Here is a 20,672-nt window from a genome sequence, read left to right as displayed (position 1 = left end):
GTACCACAAAAAAAAAAAAAAAAAAAAAAAAAAAAAAAAAAAAAGATTAGGAATGTAGATCAGACTTATGTGAGTCAACAGATAAATATGTTACTTATACATAAGATTAGGAGTTTTACAGGCTCTCAAAAACTATTAGCCTGTCTGTTTTCAAGATGACTTCAATAGTTCTCAGTATCCAAGTCTAATCTCCATGAAACAAAAATAGCAATCGTACTTCTTTTCCATGATTATCTCATTTGACCCTGAATTTCTCTGGTTGTAGTTTGACTTTTCAAAGTTCAATCAGGAAAGCTACCTCCCTTCTTAAAATGCACATGGTGACAGTTGAAAGAAGAATGGAACACTTACCGAATCCTTCTTCCGAGATCGTTCTTTCTTCATTTTCCCTCCTGCTGCTCTGATGCTGACTCTGTTCTCTCCTCCCAGGTAACCCCGGCAATTAGCTGACCCACAGAAACATTTCTGAGCTTCTTTCCTGTTCGAGGAGCATAAGAAAGATGTCAATTATGTGAAAGTAAACCATAAAAAATGTTGATAGTATAGCAATTACGTACAGGAGAAGAGTCAATCCAGCTTAAAGGAAAAAAACAGTTTTTTTAAGAGCCACCAACAAACCTCATACTAGCTAATGGAAACGCCTGAAAATTGCTCTTAAAAATAAGTCATTCTAGGGAGGGTGGGAGGGAGGGAGACACAAGAGGGAAGAGGTATGGGAACATATGTATATGTATAACTGATTCACTTTGTTGTAAAGGAGAAACTAACACACTATTGTAAAACAGTTATACTCCAATAAAGATGTTAAAAAAAAAAAAAAGTCATTCTTTATTAAGCTACACAAACTAGCTAAGAAATTAATAAGTAATTTCTCCATTTATGAGAGTTTCTACTAATGTATGAAAATAAGAGATCATATATACCTGTTGGGGCTAAGAACAAAATTGCTTAAATAGATCAACACTTATAACTTATATGTAAATATTTAACTGACACACAGAACAAAATGTATTATTATGAACAGATATACAGATATAAAATGCATAATTAGTAAAGGACACTTAGAAGGAAACACGTGGTTATTAAAAGTTATCATTACATAAGGATGAGACACTACTAATAAATATAGTAATAAATAAATGTAACAAGGGAGTCAAGGTAAAGTGGAGGAAAGAATACAGGCCTAAATCTACAGGCCTGGGTATAAACCACCTCTCCCGTTTATTTACTCTGCAACCAGAGCTACCCAAGGAAAACACGAAGGACTATTCCAAAAGTAAACTGATGGATTTAGTATATAACAGTAGCAATCAGAGGCACAAAAATATTTGATAAATACAGCAGGGAATCACAAACAGCGCTTAATTTCCAGTTTCCTTTCTTTCAGAGGACAGTACAAACACAAGAGGAAAAAAAAAAATAATGGAGCCCTACATGGAACCTGGTCAACCCCAGAATACCTGACCATTGCCTAGATCCATTAGTTCATGAGGTGCTGCAAAATGGTGATACCATTACTGCTTCATTTATTAGCTAAAATAACCTCTATAAAGAATTTCCTCTCACCAACTGCTTGGTTTAATCAAAAATTCACTTGGGAAAGGAAGGATAAATGCTTGATTTTTTTCTTCTTTTAATTTTTAAACTAGTGGTTACTCGTAGGGAGAGGGAAAGGGGAAGGGGCAAAAGAGGGACAGGAGATTAAGAGATATAACTATTATGCATAAAATAAATAAGCTACTAGGATGTACTGTACAATAGAGGGAATATAGCCAGTGTTTTGTACTAACTATAGATGGAATATAACCTTTAAAAATTGTGATTCACTATGTTGTATACCTGTAACTTATGTAATATTGCACATCAACTATACTTCAATTTAAAAAAAACCAAAAACTAGTTTCCAAAGTCATGAATTGGTTCCTTTCAATTATGACTAATGCGCTTTTATTTTTAAAATGTCATTAAAACTCATGGATTTTACGTAGTGTGTTTCAAACTACTTGCCATTATTATTCTTAATGATGCTTAAGTGTTAATAAGAACTCTCCCACTTTTGGTTAAGTGAGATTCTATTCAAGCTATCTCCAAAGTCCCTTTGACATGACCCTCCTAATCTTTTATAACTGGTTTTCTGGTATGAGGAGATAATCCAGAGTCATCTTGTTCAATACCTGTCCCAAAGTTGACACCAGACATTTCTCCGAGGAACCCTGGTTCCTTTTAGTGGGGTTTTATTAAAACCACAATATAAATGCTAGGGGTATTCAGTGCTATTGCATCCGTTCCTGGTTTTGGTAGAACTAGGTAACAAATTATTTTTCAGAGTACAATATGGTATAGATGAGACATGATAAAGTCATGAACTGATAACTGACAGATGAATTATGGCCACACAGGGATTCATTATATTGTTCTCTTTATACCATGTCAACACTCTGTTGACATTTCTGTAATAAAAAGTTTTAAAATTACATTAGAAACGTAATTATATAAATAAGGCAGCATGAAGTTCAGAGGAGGAACATGTAGTTCCTGTACAATATCCCTTAATGGCCTGAAGTGTCATACAGAAAGAAAATACACAGAACTAAAAGAGAACACTATAGATAAGAACTGACAGTACATATAACTTCTTAGTAATTCACATCTAAGTTTTAGATTCCTATATCTGAACAGTCTATTTCTCCATCAGAAGCAGCAAAACAGAACGGAATCAATACTCACCCATATCTTTGGAACTGATAGTCAAATGTTAACTCTGAGCCTGAAGGAACCAGTTTGGTGGTAAAAAACCCAACTCTCAGTTGTCCGTTCACAGTCCACTGAGATGTTGTTTTTAAAAGAAAAGAAATTAGTAACTGGTTAATCTATGTGTGTGTGTGTGTTTTTTTTTTTAAAAAGATCATCATCATCTGCCTTAATTATGCATGTGCCTCTTTAGATAATAAAGGCTTTTCCAAATAGCTAACAGGGAAATTTAAAAAAAAAAAAAACAAAAAAACTTAAGTATCACTCTTATTTAATGAGCTACCGGATGAATATCATCTATAATTTAACTCTAATAAAAGTAACTGCTACTTTAACTTATCTTAACACACATTCCCACATGGTAAAGATTCACTTGTAGTAAAAATAGGCAAATATGGAATGCTTGGTGTCACTGAGTACCAGGCGAATTTGTATTACCTTATGTTAAAAGTAACTATAAGATAAGATGGGGCATGGAAAAAGGGAAACAACAATGCCAGAAGTTTAATTTCATGAAGCAGTGGTCATAATGCTGAGTGTAGAGAAAGGGAAGGGAAGCATCAGAACAGAAACATAAAACTCAAAAATTAAAATGGGGATAAATACACAGGGATTGGACCTTGTAGTTCCAGAATATGTAAGATGTAAGTTGACTGGAAAGCTCCTGTCCAGACCATTTGAACCCGCTACTGATGAAAAACCCAGACTTAAAGAGGTGAAGGGAAACAGTACAGTTGGAATCTCACAGCTAGACATGTGGCCACCAGCTGCAGGCAAAACTAGAACCAGAACTTAATTAGGTTAAATAATTTCACACTGGGTTCTCCTATTCGTTATATGTTTTGGCTCTTGGAAGAGCTGTATCTAAGATCTATTAGTACAGAGATCAAAGGGCAAAAAATATCCAAGAGTCAAAACTATTCAATATGAGAGGAAATCACTGATATATTTTTCTAGGGCATGGGTCCATAGCTTTCTTAACGTAAAAAAACCAATATTCTAATATGCATATATATATATATATATATATATATATGCTTTTAAAAAAAACTCTAAGCTTAAAACACAAATTAGAGGATACCAAGATCATTACCTCAAAATGTCACATCGAATTCAGTAAATGGATTTATCAAGTGTCAACTATGTGCTAGGCACAGGGACATAAAGATAACCAAGACCCAAAGTCTGGCCTTGCTGAGGAGGAGCAGTATATCCACATGCATACCATATATCATCTCTCTCATCTGTGGCCATTCAGCCCCTTATAAATGTTATTAAAACCACCAAATTTGGCACCTGGATAAGACTGATATAAAATCTGAATATAATAGTACACACTGGACTTTGTCAAAATTAAAATTTAGTTTTTCATTTTGGCACCTTAAACAATATCTAAAATTTATGGGCAGAGATGTGACAATTAAATGCAACTGGAGTTCCTGGATTGGATCCTAGACTAGAAAAATGACATATGGCAAAACTTGAATAAGGTCTTTAGACTAGTTAGTAGTTAATAGTATTTCCTGGATTGGGTAATTGTATTATGGTTACATTCAATGTAGACATTTGCAGAGCTAGTGAAGGATAATATATGGGAAATCTGTACTATTTCAGCACTATTTATTATTTTACACATCTAAACTTATTTCAAAATAAATTTTAACAGAGTAAGAAAAAAATCATTAAAATGATTAAAAAATAATATCCATGGGTACCTTTGGTATAGAATCTAAAATTAACAGTCAGAACAGCAGTCTTGAACAAATATCCCAAACTCAATCTACCTCAACTTACTTTTTGAGTCTCACAGTTTGGTTCACAGCTGTGATTCATGAACCGGGAGCAATTTCCTTTCTGAGTGGCATCTATTATCTAGGGAAAAGGACAATTTAACAGTTAAAAATGAGACCTTAAAACATATGTGCATTTTGCAAAGGCAAGGCATCCGGCAAATTTAAAACCCTTATCCCTAATCCCCCGTTCCTTTAGAGAACCCTCTCATATTACTTTACACATCAAAGTGACAAATATCCAACTTCTTCCTTAACTATCAACATTTTACCTAGGGGCAAAATTATATCCATATCTATCAATGTCTCATTTTCTTTTAGCTATTTCTTACATCCTATTATATTCCAATCTTACTTCATGTGTTTAAAACTTCATTTTCAAATGCATGCAATACCACAGTGCAGTAGCTCTCAAACCTGAGTATGTATCTCTGAATCCACTGGAGAGCTTGTTAAAACTCTTGCTGAGCCCACCCTCAGAGTGAGATTCAACAGGTCCTAGGATGGGTCCCTACAACTTGCATTTCCAGATTGAATGTAGAGGCAGACATGAGAATCTAGCTAAATTCTAGTAAGCCAGACATTAAAGAGATTTGTAAATGGTACTCCTCACTAAAAAAAAAAACTTTTTGGAAAATACTTAATTTTCACAAAAGCATATGTTATTTGTGTCAACGTAATAGCCTTACTGTCACTTTTAAATGGTTTAATAAAAAATAAGTATTTTCAACTTCTCAGCTTTCGTCTTTAATATAAATATTGATAAGTATAATCCACATAAACAAAAGCTCTTTGGGGGCCATCAATAATTTTTAAGAATTGTAGTATGAAGCATGTATGTTTACATTTACATATACATGTAAATACCCCCCTCTCCCTCATCCTTTTTGTAAGCAAATAGAAAAAAACTATCCACACTGTTCAGCTCCTTATTTTGGTCACTTAATATATTTTAGAGATCAGTCCATATCAATGACCCCTTTCAAACTCAAGAATTTCCAGATCTGTTTCAAAACAAACACATTCATGCCACTTACCTCATCATTCTTCAGGGCCATGAAATAGTAGTGGATGTTCTTGTTTCGTGCATACTCCTTTACCCGGGCTTTAAACTCTTTATGATCAAGTACCTCTCCACAATATTCCAGGACAAAGGTGTTCCTGGCAAAAGAAAAACAGTATTTCCTGCCTAGGAGATATACGGAAAACACATACATCCATGCAAAAATAATGAATTTCAAAAACGATTGTAAAGTGGACAGATTTGCAATTACACAAGATGTAACTAAAATATATGTAAAGTGCCTAGCAACTAATCAAGGTTAATTTTCTCCTTCCTAACACTTTTCAAAGAATGTTGACTCTAAGAAGCTTTTATAATTTACACTTATACCAAAATGCATATCCTTGCTCTCACTAGATATTAAAATGAACTTTCAAGTCTGGTTTACATTATCATGAAAACAGTGATTCACAACTGAGAAACAGTTGTGAAGAAATCAGAAGCAGTGAAAAATTAAGAGGCTTTATGTCCTAAGAAAAAAGAAGGCAACTTAAAATACAGCAGCCCTTCTACTACCTTTACTCTCAAAGGTCTCTAATGATGTTAAAGGTCAAATATACCTTTTCTCTGACTGCATTCTTTGTGAGTTTTCTCTAGCATTTATCAACAATCATGATTAAGCTCTCTCCTTGGCTTCTTTCAGTTACCTTCTACCTTTGATTGTTCTTTCATGGTTATTTACCTATTTCTTCTCCATTGAAGATATTCTCAGTCTCTTCCCTCTCCCTTTATTTTATAAAAGCTCATTCTCACCAATGACTTCAAGTATTACCTCCACGTAAACAAATGCTTCTCTACGGTTTACTCCCAAGTTCTGACCTGAAATGACCTACCTGGAAGTCTTGTCTTACCCTTTCAAAATAAACGTGCCCTGGAATACCCTGGCTGTCCAGTGGTTAGGACTCAGCGCTTTCATTGCTGGGGCCTGGGTTCATTCCCTGGTCGGGGAACTAAGACCCCACAAGACGCGCAGAGAGAAAATAAACAAACGTGCCCTAATAACACTAACCAAAGAGATTTTTAAAATGTAAAAATGTAAATCATTTGTATCTGTTATGATATACTGATATAATCAGTATACTTCTTATCCTTTTTTTCTTTTTTTGGTCACGCTAAAAAAATGCTATGTTTAACAGCTTTCTTTAAGAAGCCAGAAACAAAAAGCCACATTTGTATTTCATATAAATATCTAGAATAGGTAAATCCATAGAGATGGCAGATTTAGAGGTTGCCAAGGGCTGGGAAGAGGGGGCAATAGGGAGAATCTGCTTAATGGGTAAGGGGTTTCCTTTTGGGGTGATAAAAATTTTTGGAACTAGACAGAGGTGATAGCTGCCCAATATTATGAATGTACTAAATGCCACTGAATTGTGCACTTTAAAAAGGCTAATAATATATTGTGTGAATTTTACTCCACCCACCCCCCCAAAAAAACGAAGTCCCACTTGGTATCCAATAACATTAAGTCAACCTGGACAGCACTGCCTTCCATTCCTACAGCCTAAAACTTGAGGGTTTTGGTAGGAACTTGCTTATTTTTTTGGTGGAGTCTGTCATGGTATTTTAACAGTAACTAGCAGCTTTGCTCCAAATACCGCCTCCTCATACTGTGCACATCTGACAGTATGCCCTTAAGTGGGAATACTCTACCAGTGAACACCTAAATAGCTTAGAGTTAAAAATTTATAAAACTGGTATTACCATCAGCACATGGAAGTACATGAGTGAAGGTGTGGGAATCATGGAAACATTAAGTCCTAGTATATTTTACCAAAGCAGAGTTCTTTGTGAGTAGCTGAGGAAAGCTAAAGAGCTTTAGGAAATTTTAACCTGCTATGTGAACCAGTCACGCATTCTCTCCTCTTTTCTCCCATCTCCTTCCCCATAACAGACACGGACTCCCAAGCCATCAAATAGTCTCTGTTGCACACAACAAGAATTTACTTTAAAGTTGAAGCTATGTTAGTGCAGACTCTGCCAAGAGGCAGTGTCCATTACCACCCCTGTAAGAGAGGGTTATGTCCAAACTGGAGTTCCTTTAAAAAAATTTTAAAAAGACTCTCCAAAAGAAAAGCCTGGCTGGCTTGAGTAGAATAAAAGAAAGCACACCTGAAAACCTGCATCTAGACCAGAGTTAGTGATTTTAGAAATGCACCAGACTGCCTTGGGAAGTACTGAGTTCAGTGTTGTTAACAGTGTTCAAGGGAAGCTTAGTCTATTATTTATTTAAAATATTATAAAGGATCCAATGAATTTGGATATGAAACATACTGAGATATTTGTTTCAAAGAAACAATTTAAAAATGGTTATAAACCAAAATACTTTGATAATACTTTGCAGAAAAGAGAAATATATGAGGTTCCTACTATCTACTTTTTATTTGTTTGTTTGTGGTACGCGGGCCTCTCACTGTTGTGGCCTCTCCCGTTGCGGAGCACAAGCTCCGGACACGCAGGCTCAGCGGCCATGGCCCATGGGCCCAGCTGCTCGGCGGCATGTGGGATCTTCCCGGACCGGGGCGCGAACCCGTGTCCCCTGCATTGGCAGGCGGACTCTCAACCACTGCACCACCAGGGAAGCCCCTCTACTTTTTTATAGAATAAAACATGGATCTTTTCTGGTTGGTTCTCAAAAGGATAAAGTGACATGAATATCTTTTCCTATTTTCACAATAAAAACCAAATGATTTGGCTTTCAAAAGATATATGGAAAAAAAAAAAGATATATGAGGTTCCTGTCAGAAAACTAAATTAGCTGGTGGTGGTGGTGATGATTATTATTAGGTTATTTGCTATCTGGTTGCTTTGAATCCCCACAATAAACAGACTAAAACCCCTCACCCCATCCCAATTCCTATTTAAGCGTGGCCATATGCTTAGGATTCTGAAAGAATAGTTGTGCCTGAGTCACTAGAATCAGCAACTGTTTTATTTTCTTCCTTTATTCCTTTGATGTATTTTTAAAAGTTCTTCAATCATGAACACATGTAATCTGTATATACTTAACTTTAAAGAAAAAGGTACTCAACTTTCATAAGAATACTTAAATATGCTATATGTAAGAAAATGAGTGGTTAAGGAAATACCGAATATGGTAGAAAATAAAACTGAACCTTTTATTGCATTACATATAAAAGTTACATGACTTTAGAAGGCAAAATTTACTCATTCAAAAAATGTTTAATGAGTGTCTATCAAGTATGCTTTAATTCTCTATCTCAATATTCTCAGACACTCTCCACTACTCTTATCCCAACTAAACTTTATATAGATTCAACTTTATAGATTCTGTCCTAACTCCTTTTTATAGAGTTTCGTAGGGATTCTGGGGATCTACAGCAAACACTTGGTAATTACTTGGAATTAAAGGTAACATAACTATCAGACAAAGAAGGACCGGCCTAGTCCAAATATCACAAGGGACAAACTGTTCTCTCATATATAGACAGAAGAGATTTCTATTTAATTTCCTAAAAGAAGTGAATTTAAAACAAACAAACTAGAACTAGCTACCAAGTGGTCATTCTGCACAATAATCATTATTAAACTTCAGTGTAATAGGCAAATTATTTTCCTAAAAAGTATCTAACCAACTTCAACAACACAAATGAAGTGAAAGGCGATTAAAACATAACTTACGAAGGAAGGTCTTTAGCAGCTCTCAAGCCCCAGCCTTTCTTTTCTGTGAGTATGACTTCCACATCTGCATGCTGTTTTCTTTGAAACCGTCTATTGGAACAATAATCCCCATTTGGACACCGAGAAGAACTGAAATGAGAAAAGGAGAAAATTAATTCTTCAAAGCAGCAAAAGAACCAAAAACACGTTCACTAGAATGTTATGTAAATATATCCATATCTTTATGGCATACTCAGCATATGTGTGGTAAACGTCCAAGTGAGCCTTCCTCAATAATTCTTTCCATCATGAAGGGATTCCTTAAAATTGAGTGTCTACATAGTTTAACAGATGATGCCCAAAATACAGTCTTGTCAACTGGTTATTATCCCTCCCTGAGTGTCTAAGATACACTTCCAGGCTGCATGTAAGTTTGCAGTACTCTGACAACTATGCAGAGCTAACTTATTTTCAATCAGTGCACCTTCTCTTATATTCCACTCCAATCATCACTAATTTCATCTTTTGAATGTAGCTAACTACTTGAGCTACATTTAAGAGAAACCAAAGTCGTCATTAAACATATCTTTGTTCAGAGTAAGCACAATATAAACAAACTGGCAAGGCTCTTCCCTCATGGATCCTAGAATAAAAATAAAATCAAAAATTTACTGAATTCTTAATATTCCAAAGCTGACAGATACAAAGGCTTTTAATACTGAGTAAGGCTACAATAAAAATTACCAATTATTTCCAATATATTATTATTTATTGCCAAACCAGTAGTAGTAAGCAACATTTTTTACAGATGTCCAAAGGATAAGGGATTCACTGGAGAGAAGCAGTGAAGGAAAGCTTTCCGGAAGAAGTAGGATTAAAGCAGAATCTCTAATGAAACATAGGATATGGACAGATAAGGAAAACAAGAGGTACAATGACAGTGCCCACCTGTGTGCAGAAATAGGAAACAAGGCCTACTTGAGAAAAGGGGAATAAAATAGCTAAGGATAACTGATAAGAAAGATGGTTTGCTGGAAGATGAAAAGGCAGGTTGTTGATGTACTATGAAGGGCTCTCAATACCAAGGTTACATTTGAACCTAATCTTGAGAACCACTAAAAGTTTTGAGCGTGGGAATAACAAGAAAAAAGAATTTCTGTACTTCATATCTGTTCAACAAGGTTGGCAGGAAAAACCGAAGAATGCAGAGACAAGGGCAACAATGTCAGATTAGGAGAATACTGTTCTTATGTCTTCTCTTCTTTTTTAATTAATTAATTAATTAATTTGGCTGTATTGGGTCTTCGGTGCTGTGCGTGGGCTTTCTCTGGTTGTGGGGAGCGGCGGCTACTCTTAGTTGCAGTGTGCAGGCTTCTCATTGTGGTGGCTTCTCGTTGCGGAGCACAGGCTCTAGGCTCACAGGCTTCAGTAGTTGTGGCACGCGGGCTCAGCAGTTGTGGCACACGGGCTTAGTTGCTCCGCGGCATGTGGGATCTTCCCAGACCAGAGCTCGAACCCGTGTCCCCTGCATTGGCAGGCGGACTCTTAACCACTGCGCCACCAGGGAAATTCCTCTTCTCTTCTTATATGTTTACTGTCATCTCTACTTTTAGTTTACATTTAAAAATACCAAAAATGCTTTCTCTTTTTTATTTTTTGAGATATATGTTTTATTTTTGTAACACTATTACATAAGCAAAACCAAAAACTGAGTTTTGAAAAAAACACTTCATTAACACTAAAAATAAGGTACCTACACTATAAATCACCTTAATATCCTTTCCATGTTAAAAATGATACAATTTGGGGCTTTCCTGGTGGCGCAGTGGTTGAGAGTCCGCCTGCTGATGCAGGGGACACGGGTTCGTGTCCCGGGCCGGGAAGATCCCACATGACGCAGAGCGGCTGGGCCCGTGAGCCATGGCTGCTGAGCCTGCACGTCCAGAGCCTGTGCTCCGCGATGGGAGAGGACACAACAGTGAGAGGCCCGCGTACAGCAAAAAAAAAAAAAAAAAAAAGATACAATTTTCAATCAGACTTTTTTTTTAAAAAATCACATTTTTTAATGTAAAGATATTTACTGTTTATATGAAAAATATGGAAGCAAATGTCTATCAATAGAAGATTAATAATTATGGGTTAACTATGAATAGAATACATAATGTAGTCAAGAGAAAGATTTAGATAGGTCTAAATATGTAGCTCTGAATAGGTATCCAAAACATATTTAATTAAAAGTGTAGGGACTTCCCTGGTGGCACAGTGGTTAAGAATCTGCCTGCCAATGCAGGGGACACGCGTCCGAGCCCTGGTCCGGGAGGATCTCACATGCCGCGGAACAACTCGGCCCGTGTGCCACAACTACTGAGCCTGCGCTCTAGAGCCCGCGAGCCACAGCTGCTGAGGCCCACGTGCCTAGAGCCCATGCTCCGCAACAAGAGCAGCTACCACGATGAGGGGCCCGTGCACCGCGGCAGGTAGTGGCCCCCGCTCGCCGCAACTAGGGAAGGCCCGCGCGCAGCGACAAAGTCCCAACACAGCCAAAATTACATTAAAAAAAAAATTATTAGGGCTTCCCTGGTGGCGCAGTGGTTGAGAACCCGCCTGCCGATGCAGGGGACGAGGGTTCGTGCCCCGGTCTGGGAAGATCCCACATGCCGCGGAGCGGCTGGGCCCGTGAGCCATGGCCGCTGAGCCTGCGTGTCCGGTGCCTGTGCTCCTGAGGGGCCCACATACCGCAAAAAAAAAAAAAAAAAAAAAAAAAAAAAATTATTAAAAAAAAAGAAAAGTGTGTGTGGCAGGTGAGGGGTAACAAAGTTTCAAAAAGTACATATAGTAAGGATTTCATTTCTACACATAAAAAGAGGAAGTGTCTACCCATGCTGGCATAGGCATAAAAATTATCTGGAAAAACTACAAATAGAGGGATTGAGGCTTGGGGGAGCAAGACATTTTACTTTAAGCACTTTTGAAATGTTAGGGTTTTAGCTTATTTTATAGTAAAAGCTAAAAAATACCAACATTTACCTCTCAGGACGTGAACCTTACAAGAGATAAAAGGAGACTGGGTAAAAATTAGTATTACTGTGTTAGCATTAGGGTTACTTTACAGAGCACTTACAATATGTACTATAATCTAATGCACAATGCAAGGGAAATTTGCCTCCTTATAAACACTATTACACGTTGGAGATTTCATTGCTCAGAAATACTCAACAATAGGTAGAAGGAGAAAAGTTAAATTTTACTCCTAATAATTCTTCTTAAAATTTAGAGACATTTAATAGAATAGTTGAGCAAAAGCAGAGCATTCTAATTTACTTACCATTCAATCATGAGGAGACGATTAAGACAATCTTCCCCACATGCTATTTCACCTTGAGCTCTTTCATCTTTAGAAAGAGGTGTACACTCACACTGCATTCGCTTAATATCCCGATGGGATTTATTCTTCTTTCTATTGGGTAAAATTTTATTAAAATTGGTTAAATAAATGTCCTGGCAATGATACAACATACACAATCAAAAATGTGCTAAATCTCACTAGTTTCCCATTTAATGATTCTGGTTAAGTCAATCATTCAAAAAGAAGAAAACATCTAACCACTAATCATTTATGAGACTGAAAACACTAAGAATTGTATTGCAAAACAGGTGAGAGAGACAACCTCAGCCTTGGCAAATGGGAAGCTGGGGTAAGTTCAAGTCTATCATTTTGGACTCAGTCCTTATTTCCTAGTCCTTGTCATCTAAACCTTGAATTCTGAGCAGTTTCAAATGTTAATAGTCATATTTGGCTCCACAGAAAAATAGGAAAACTCATGAATATCAAATAATAACATAGTTGATTAATTGAAGTTAGGTTTAAGAATCAATCCTCATGGACTTCCCTGCAGTCCAGTGGTTAAGACTCCGCGATTCCACTGCAGGGGGCGAGGGATCAATCCCTGGTCGGGGAACTAGGATCCTGCATGCAGTGGAGCAGCCCCCCACCAAAAAAAGAATCAGTCCTCATGGATATACAAATAATAGTTGAGATACAAGGCTAAGGAAGAAAAGGAGTTGCTTTAGAAAGAAAAAGGAGTTTTTTTGTTTTTTTTTTTTTGAAATAGGAGTTTTTAATTAAGAATTTAACTCAATCAAATCATTTAGAGAATCCTTCAGCAACATCACTTTTGTACAAATCCTGTTTAAAAGAAAACTGAATGATTTTTTTTTTTAAAAAAAGAATGACGTATATATTATTATAGAATAGCATTACTACAGAGGACTAAGCTTTCTCAGTGTAGATTTGCGGGGAGAAGATAAACTGTTCGAAACTGACTGGGTTCATAAAAACCTAAGCCAGAGTTCGCAAAGCAAAAGTGAAAATGTGATTATTTACTGGCCTTTTTGCTGAACTCTATTTTTTGATCTTTGTCAAAAAGGAAAAAAAATTCAAGGACTAATAAGATCCCCTTCTTAAGATTAGGGAACTATGACTTACTCTTCAGCTATCAGACAAGTGAAGAGCACAGCTGCTCTAAGTGACTGTCTTAATCTCCTAACTAATCTGCTTTCACCTCCAACGTATGTTCTACTACAGTCCCAGTTTTATAAAGTACCTAGTGTGTCATGGTAGTTTCCACTAAGTTTGAGTAACAAGAATGATTCATCTGGATCAATTAAAGATATAATTCATTAATGAGCATAAGAATATGCTTAGCCTGAAGAAAGATGACTAAAGATAAACAAATTATCTTTCTACAAGTACTTAAGAGCTATGTATAAAAACAGTAGCTTTATTCTGTATTGCTCCAAAAGGCCAGATGAGGACTAATGGGCACAGATTTCGTTCAGGTAAGCCTATTTTCACTAGACATAAGAATGCACATACTATTTTACAAAAATTTGAGTTCTTAGTGGCTTCTATAAATGCCCAGCTTATATCAAGCACTTTAAAATGCCTCTCACCAACCAATTATGTATATGAAACTCACTGAATAAAATTCAGAGGGTTGGGGTGATTAATTTTATTTCTATTCTTTCACAAAGATCATGTAAGTTGCATCACTCTCCTCACAAAATTCTTAAAGGAGTACCACTTAAAATATTCAATATTTTGATGTTAAACCTAATTTACAGCTAGTTATAAATGAACGTAATTTTAAGAGGCCCGCTTTATGCTTTAAAAAAAAGTGTTTTTGTTTTTGCTTTTTAAATAGGAAAAACTTCTGATGGGTCTAACTTTAAGATGAAGTCTTTTACCTTATCCACAGTGGAAAATGTCTTCATTTTAAAAAATTCTGAATGCTTAAAGGGATGATGGCTAAGTTGATTCTCAACTAGAGGAGAAATTTCCAAAAGGAGGTAGGTGGTTAGGAGACTATAAAAATTTTTTTAAAGGCATATTCAACATATATTTACATTGGGAAAACAAGATTATCGAAGAGAGGTGAAAGAAAGTCGACTGAGAATCTGTGCTCTAGAGGAATTTGTTTTTATTATCCTAGTCTCATTATACCTTGTTTCATGTTAGGGATTTCACCATTTAAAACTTAAAAACTTGTTATGCTATTACCAAGTTTAATCTACTAGCAACAGACTTTCAAACATGACAAAAGAAAACTATATTCTAATCTAGTTCCAGCTTGTAAAGTACCTAAAGATATTTTTCAAAAATGTTCAGAACGGTGCTCGCTTCTGTAGCATATATACTAAAATTGGAACGATACAGAGAAAATTAGCACGGCCCCTGCACAAGGACAACACGCAAATTCGTGAAGGGTTCCATATTTTTAAAAAGAAACGAAGTTGAGTTATTTCTAGTGACGTGGATAGACCCAGAGACTGTCATACAGAGTGAAGTCAGAAAGAGAAAAACCAATACCGTATGCTAACACATATATATGGAATGTTAAAAAAAAAAAAAAAAAAAAAAAAAGGTTCTGAAGAACCTATGGGCAGGACAGGAATAAAAATGCAGATGTAGAGACTGGACTTGAGGACACGGGGAGGGGGAAGGGTAAGCTGGGACGAAGTGATAGAGTGGCATGGACATATATACACTACCAAATGTACAATAGATATCTAGTGGGAAGCAGCCGCATAGCATAGGGAGGTCAGCTCGGTGCTTTGTGTCCACCTAGAGGGGTGGGATAGGGAGAGTGGGAGGGAGACGCAAGAGGGAGGAGATATGGGGATATATGTATCTGTATAGCTGATTCACTTTGTTATACAGCAGAAACTAACATACCATTGTAAAGCAATTATACTCCAATAAAGATGTTAAAAAAATGTTCAGAATGAAGTAAGGAAAAAAATACCCAACGTAACTTTTTTCTTCTCTAAAAGCAGACATTTTGCTGGAGTTTTGTTTCACTTTCTGCCACAGTTTCACATGTAAAAGAAATTTAAGAAAAACTGGGCTGGTCTAAATACTTTTTTTAATGTACTTCTAGAACCAAAGAGGTAATGGGACCAAAAAAAAAAAAAAATTTAGACATCCCCTTCCGGTGGGAGGGTGGAATTTGGGGACTGTACACCATCAAATTTAAATAGGTAAACACACGTTTTAAATTTTTTAAGTTACATTTTATCACACAACCATATTTCATACAATTGAGCTCATATATTCTGAACTTTTGAAAGTTAATTTTTTTCCTACAAAACGAGGTTAATACTTGTCCGACAAGTATTAATTTGGCTTACCTTTCTGTTAAATAAACATTTTCTTCAATCAGATCAAAGTAACAAGGCATCTTCCCTTGCTTGGCACATTCCTTCCACCGCTGTGGGTCCCTGAAGTCCTCCATGACACACGAAGGCCCAACCAATGCTGAGCCTAGAGGCACTGCTGTCTCTCCCTGCTCTATCTCCACTCTAACTTTCTTTCTGTCCTGAAGCTCACCATCACTTTCAGAATCACTCTCCAATTCCTGTCTCCTTTTTTTAAGAGGCCCTCTATCTTTCATATCATTTTTTTCTAAGTTTTTCGAAAGATCTTTCTTCTCATTCACAGCTAAAGAGTCCTTAATGGAATTGCTGCTTATTTCAGGTGCTTTCACTGACCCCTTGTCCTTCTGAAGGGACAGAAAAAATTTATTGGACTGGCCTGAAAAGTGAGATCCTCCACATTGATCCCAATTCTCCTCCTCTTCACGGTCATCTATTAAGGAATCTGGTACTTGCCCTTGAATTCGATCATATACAACCCCAGTTCCAGGCGGTCTACCTGCTGATCTTGGATCCCAGTAGCCATTGCCTTGCCAGTAATTACGTGTCCCACTATACTGTTCTGCACTTTGCTGATACTTGTGTCCACCATAGGCTCCATAGCTGCTGTCAGGTTGCTGATACGTGGTAGTAGGCTTTTCTTGTTGAGAGAAGTCCCACCCTAGATTTCTGAGCTCTTCGGATGAATGGAAACCATCCACTTGGGAGATGTCACAAGAAGAAAAATTTGACTCTGTTTTTCCCAGTCTACTATCTGGCCTGTTAGGGAAAGTGGTCTGTTGCCTAGACTTACTTGAGACATCTTCAAAATCATCAGAAGAATAAACTGGCAGCTCTTCTTGCTGCCTAGAAGTTATTTTGGCTTTCACTGTTTCCTCAGAATTTGGATGACCTAGATGGTCAGATTTTATGTCTGTATGACTTGTACTATCAACCCCATCACTCTGAGGATGAGCAATTTCAGACAGGTGATTATCTATCTGTTTTCGGCTGGGCTGTATAAAAGAAATTTCTGAATTCTTCTCTGTTGCTTTATGAAAGAAGAACTTCTCAGTTTGTGGACAGGCTTTACTTGCTATACTCTCAAATTTTTCCTCATATGAATGCCTCCTTGGCTCCAATCGCTCATCTTCCCAGTGGTCAGAATAGTGTCTGTAACTTTGACTGCTCCGAGAAGAACAAGGACTTGTTTCTTCCATGGGCAAAGTAGAATTCTTTGGCACAACCACAACAGACTGAAGACGGTTTCTTGGAATACTGCTATCATGAGAATCTGTATCTTCTGAATCACTTTCATCACTTGAACTTTCGGAAGAACCAGAATAATCTTCATGGACAGTAGATACAATCTCTGAGGCATGACCACTACTGTCACATTTTAAGGTATATGTTACACCATCACTGTCCTCCATGATGAAATTCAAATCACAGGAAGAAAATACAACTTCTGAATCATCAGAAGTATGTGCATGTCCTCTTCCACCTTCTTCATCTAAAGAGATTTCTGGTCTTCCTCTTCTATCAGGCAGTATGGAATTCCCTTCTTCTTGAGCCTCTTGCACACATTTCCCAGAGAGTCCATTATTATGCCTGTTTTCCCAGGAAGCAAATCCTCTTCCTGAATCAGGAAGGCCACTACCTACTTCTATTATTTCTTTCTCTGAATGCTTTAAAAACTCTGAGCTTTTACTCTTCAGCACAGCATCCAAAACTGGAGATGTATTCTCTCCACACTGCAAGACAGTTAAACTGTCTACTTTTATTCCTGGTGGAAGACTCTGAAGAGATGAAGCAATACATGAGCTCCCTGTAGGTTGATATAAATCATCAAAATGATTAACAGAAGCTGAACTAGTACTACCAACACTCCGCTTATATTCTCCACATGCAAATTTTGAGTGCTGATCTGTCAGACTTCCATTATCACATATAACTGCTTTTGATTTCAAATGCACATTCATAAAGCTATTTGAAGAAATCTTCGTTACTAAAGGCTCAGTATTTTCAGCTCCGGAATGACACAAAGGGCGGTTGTCGTTTGAAGTACAGTATATATCTGAATCTTTGGTTTTACAGCAAGAAACTCTCACATCAACTGGTTCTTTAACTATTGTTTTGGAATAATCTATAGTCATAACTGGCAAAGATATGAGTTGATCCTGGTGTGGCGACACTGGAGGTTCTGTTTCTCTAAATGGGCTTTCTGACTTACTATGCTGCATGCGAGTATCATCCAAGTCTTTTCCTTTACATCTATTAATATTTTGAAATCCATTTGATGAAAGCATGCACGTTTTGACCAAAGGGGATACCTCTGATCCAGTCACACTATCATCAGAAGACATCAAAACAGTGTCACGTTTAGAAGTGCAAAATGTTGCCAAATCAGATTCTGCCCCAGGAGATCCGTTTACATTAAATTCTGTGGGACAATAACTTCTTAATTGATCATTCTTCACTTTACATAAAGAGTCTAATTCCTTAATACTATCATGGCTATCATGTCCTATAAATTCAGATTTAAAAACAGGTGATTCATCTAGCTTTTTAAAAGTAGGTGAATCATTTAATCGATTTGATGGAGATGGAGACCCAATCTTCTCTCTTTCAGGAACTTTACTAATCATTCTTAATTCACTACCTTTTGAACAAGGAGCCTGTAAACTAAAAGAATGAGACTGTTTGATTTCCTCATTCAATTCTGTACAACAGAAAGAATTTTTAAATTTATCAGACTTGGGTACAGGTTTTGAAGGGGCAGATTTATAACGGGAAGCACTGTTACCGTGCTTGGAATATGATGAGCCCCGTCGGAATCCCAGTTCATTAGTGGGAGAACAACATCTTTTCATTGCTTCATTTTCTGAAGTCCTTTTGGATTCTCTTTCTAATTTTGAAGAATGCTTTCCTCTTTTCTCCATCTCTAAGTAAGAGGACTCAGTTTTACAGTCTCGATCAGATTTAGAATAGGATGATGTCCTTAGGTCTCTGTAAGAGGAGGAATGAGATGAGGTGCGCCTTGAGTATGTCTTCTTATACTCATCTTCTGAGTCAGAACTTTCTCTTGCCCTGTTATCTGTATATGGCCGAGAATAGCGTGCCCTCTCTCGATAAGGGGAACTCCTATGGTAGCGACGATCAGAGTCATAATAATAGGATCGTTCTGACCGAGAATAGGATGAACTAGTTCTAGAACCTCTGTCAGATCTAGAACGAGACCTGCTCCGCCTTCGCTCTCTCTCTGATCTACAGCGAGAAGATATATAACGAGCATCTCTTTCAAGTTTTGAGTAGCTAAAATATTTATCATCTCTCTCTGTTTTAGATCGTGAAGATTTCCCTAAATCCTCACTTTTTAAAGTTGCTAAGCTCTTTTTTGAATCTCTTTCTTTCTCAATGTTGGCTGAAAATTTTAAATCATGTGATCTTTGACTTGAGGAAGTCCGTACAGAATCTTCATCAGATTCTGAACCAAGAAAGGTGCCTTCAGATTGTGAGGATTTCTTCTTAGAACCTGTTTTTTTAGAGCCCAGACTACTCTTAGAACTATCTGGAATTTCTTCTTCTTTCCCAATATGGGAATCTTCTTTTTGTGAAGGAGTATCTGCTTGCTCATTCAAATTCTGAGTTATGTGTTCTTCTGAACTATTAGATACAGGGTCCTGCTTAGTGTCCACTTCTGATGATTCTGGTACAATTGTAACTGGTGGTTCTTTCAACACTCTAGCAGCTACATCTACTGGTGCTGTCATCAGAACTGTCACTGGTGTGTGTGGCAAGGCCACTGGCTCTGTTACTGGTGCTGGTAATGAGGGTGTTGTGGCTTGGGGAGGTGGAGGTGGTGGAGGTGGAGATGAGGGTGGCGAGTCTACAGTTGTTGATTCTGCTATGACTGCTGGTAATGGTACTATGGGAGGAGATGGAGATGCCACTGCTGTGGTAGAAGTCAGCAGTGGCCTGGATGTTACATGAAGCAGATGTTTCTTAAAATGGATTTTGCCCAATTCTACCCTTGATTTTGGTGGGGAAGATTCTTCTGTAGTAGATAATGTATCTCCAATGTCCATTTTAATTTTAGGGGTCGAGTCTACTTGAAGAGGTACAACTGGGGAATTTGGAGTATCATTTTGCTTTTCACTGCCAAGTGCCGTCAGAAACCTGTTCTGCAAAGTTTTCTTTGTAAGGCTGAAGCTGAATGACACCTTCTGTCGTCCCTGTTCCTCCAAATTAACTTTTGTCTTGGTGCCTTTGGGCAAAAACCGACTAGAAGCAACACCTTTAAACATTGGTCCTTTGATGAAACCTGTTTTCTGCACATTTTCAATCTTTGCCTATAAATGAACAAAAAAAGCAGTTACTACTACAATAAAGTTACTTTCAAATGGCTAGCATCACAGTTTAAAATGTCAGGGAAATGAAAAGTCCTTTTTAATGACAAACAGCATGAATTTCATTAAGCTATATATGCATTTTTAAAAACTCTTTATTATGGAAATTTTCAAACATACCCAAAAGTACAGAGAATAGTTTAATAAACCTCTAAGTACACATCCTCAGTTTCAACAATTATCCATATTTTTCCATTCTTATCTTAAAGAATTTTATCCAGTTTTATAACTATTTTCCAGGCAGAATTTTTAATGAGAATTTAAAAAATAATCTGATGTGTATTTCAAGATACACTACAAGAGGACATGTGGATAGAGAGCAACAGCTAACATCTCAGTAATGAAAAT

General features: G+C 37.0%; 1 protein-coding gene and 1 non-coding gene across 2 annotated transcripts in view; one reads left to right on the top strand and one right to left on the bottom strand.

Moving 5' to 3' along the window:
- SETD2 (SET domain containing 2, histone lysine methyltransferase) overlaps positions 1-20,672 on the bottom strand; it is a 116,447-nt gene that overhangs the window by 64,503 nt on the left and 31,272 nt on the right. Inside the window, exons 3-9 of the mRNA XM_055080056.1 lie at positions 15,913-20,267; positions 12,548-12,679; positions 9,244-9,372; positions 5,579-5,702; positions 4,546-4,623; positions 2,728-2,825; positions 352-478 (exon numbers count right to left, since the gene is read on the bottom strand). Coding sequence (XP_054936031.1) covers positions 352-478; positions 2,728-2,825; positions 4,546-4,623; positions 5,579-5,702; positions 9,244-9,372; positions 12,548-12,679; positions 15,913-20,267 — 5,043 coding nt within the window. The remainder of the gene's footprint in view (positions 1-351; positions 479-2,727; positions 2,826-4,545; positions 4,624-5,578; positions 5,703-9,243; positions 9,373-12,547; positions 12,680-15,912; positions 20,268-20,672) is intronic.
- On the top strand, positions 14,895-15,001 carry LOC112064978 (U6 spliceosomal RNA). The gene has a single exon (XR_002891767.1). It is a non-coding gene; the product is annotated as a U6 spliceosomal RNA (small nuclear RNA).

Source organism: Physeter macrocephalus, chromosome 18, assembly GCF_002837175.3.
Source record: "Physeter macrocephalus isolate SW-GA chromosome 18, ASM283717v5, whole genome shotgun sequence".
Lineage (NCBI taxonomy): Eukaryota > Metazoa > Chordata > Mammalia > Artiodactyla > Physeteridae > Physeter > Physeter macrocephalus.
This window is presented reverse-complemented; position numbering and strand designations above follow the sequence as displayed.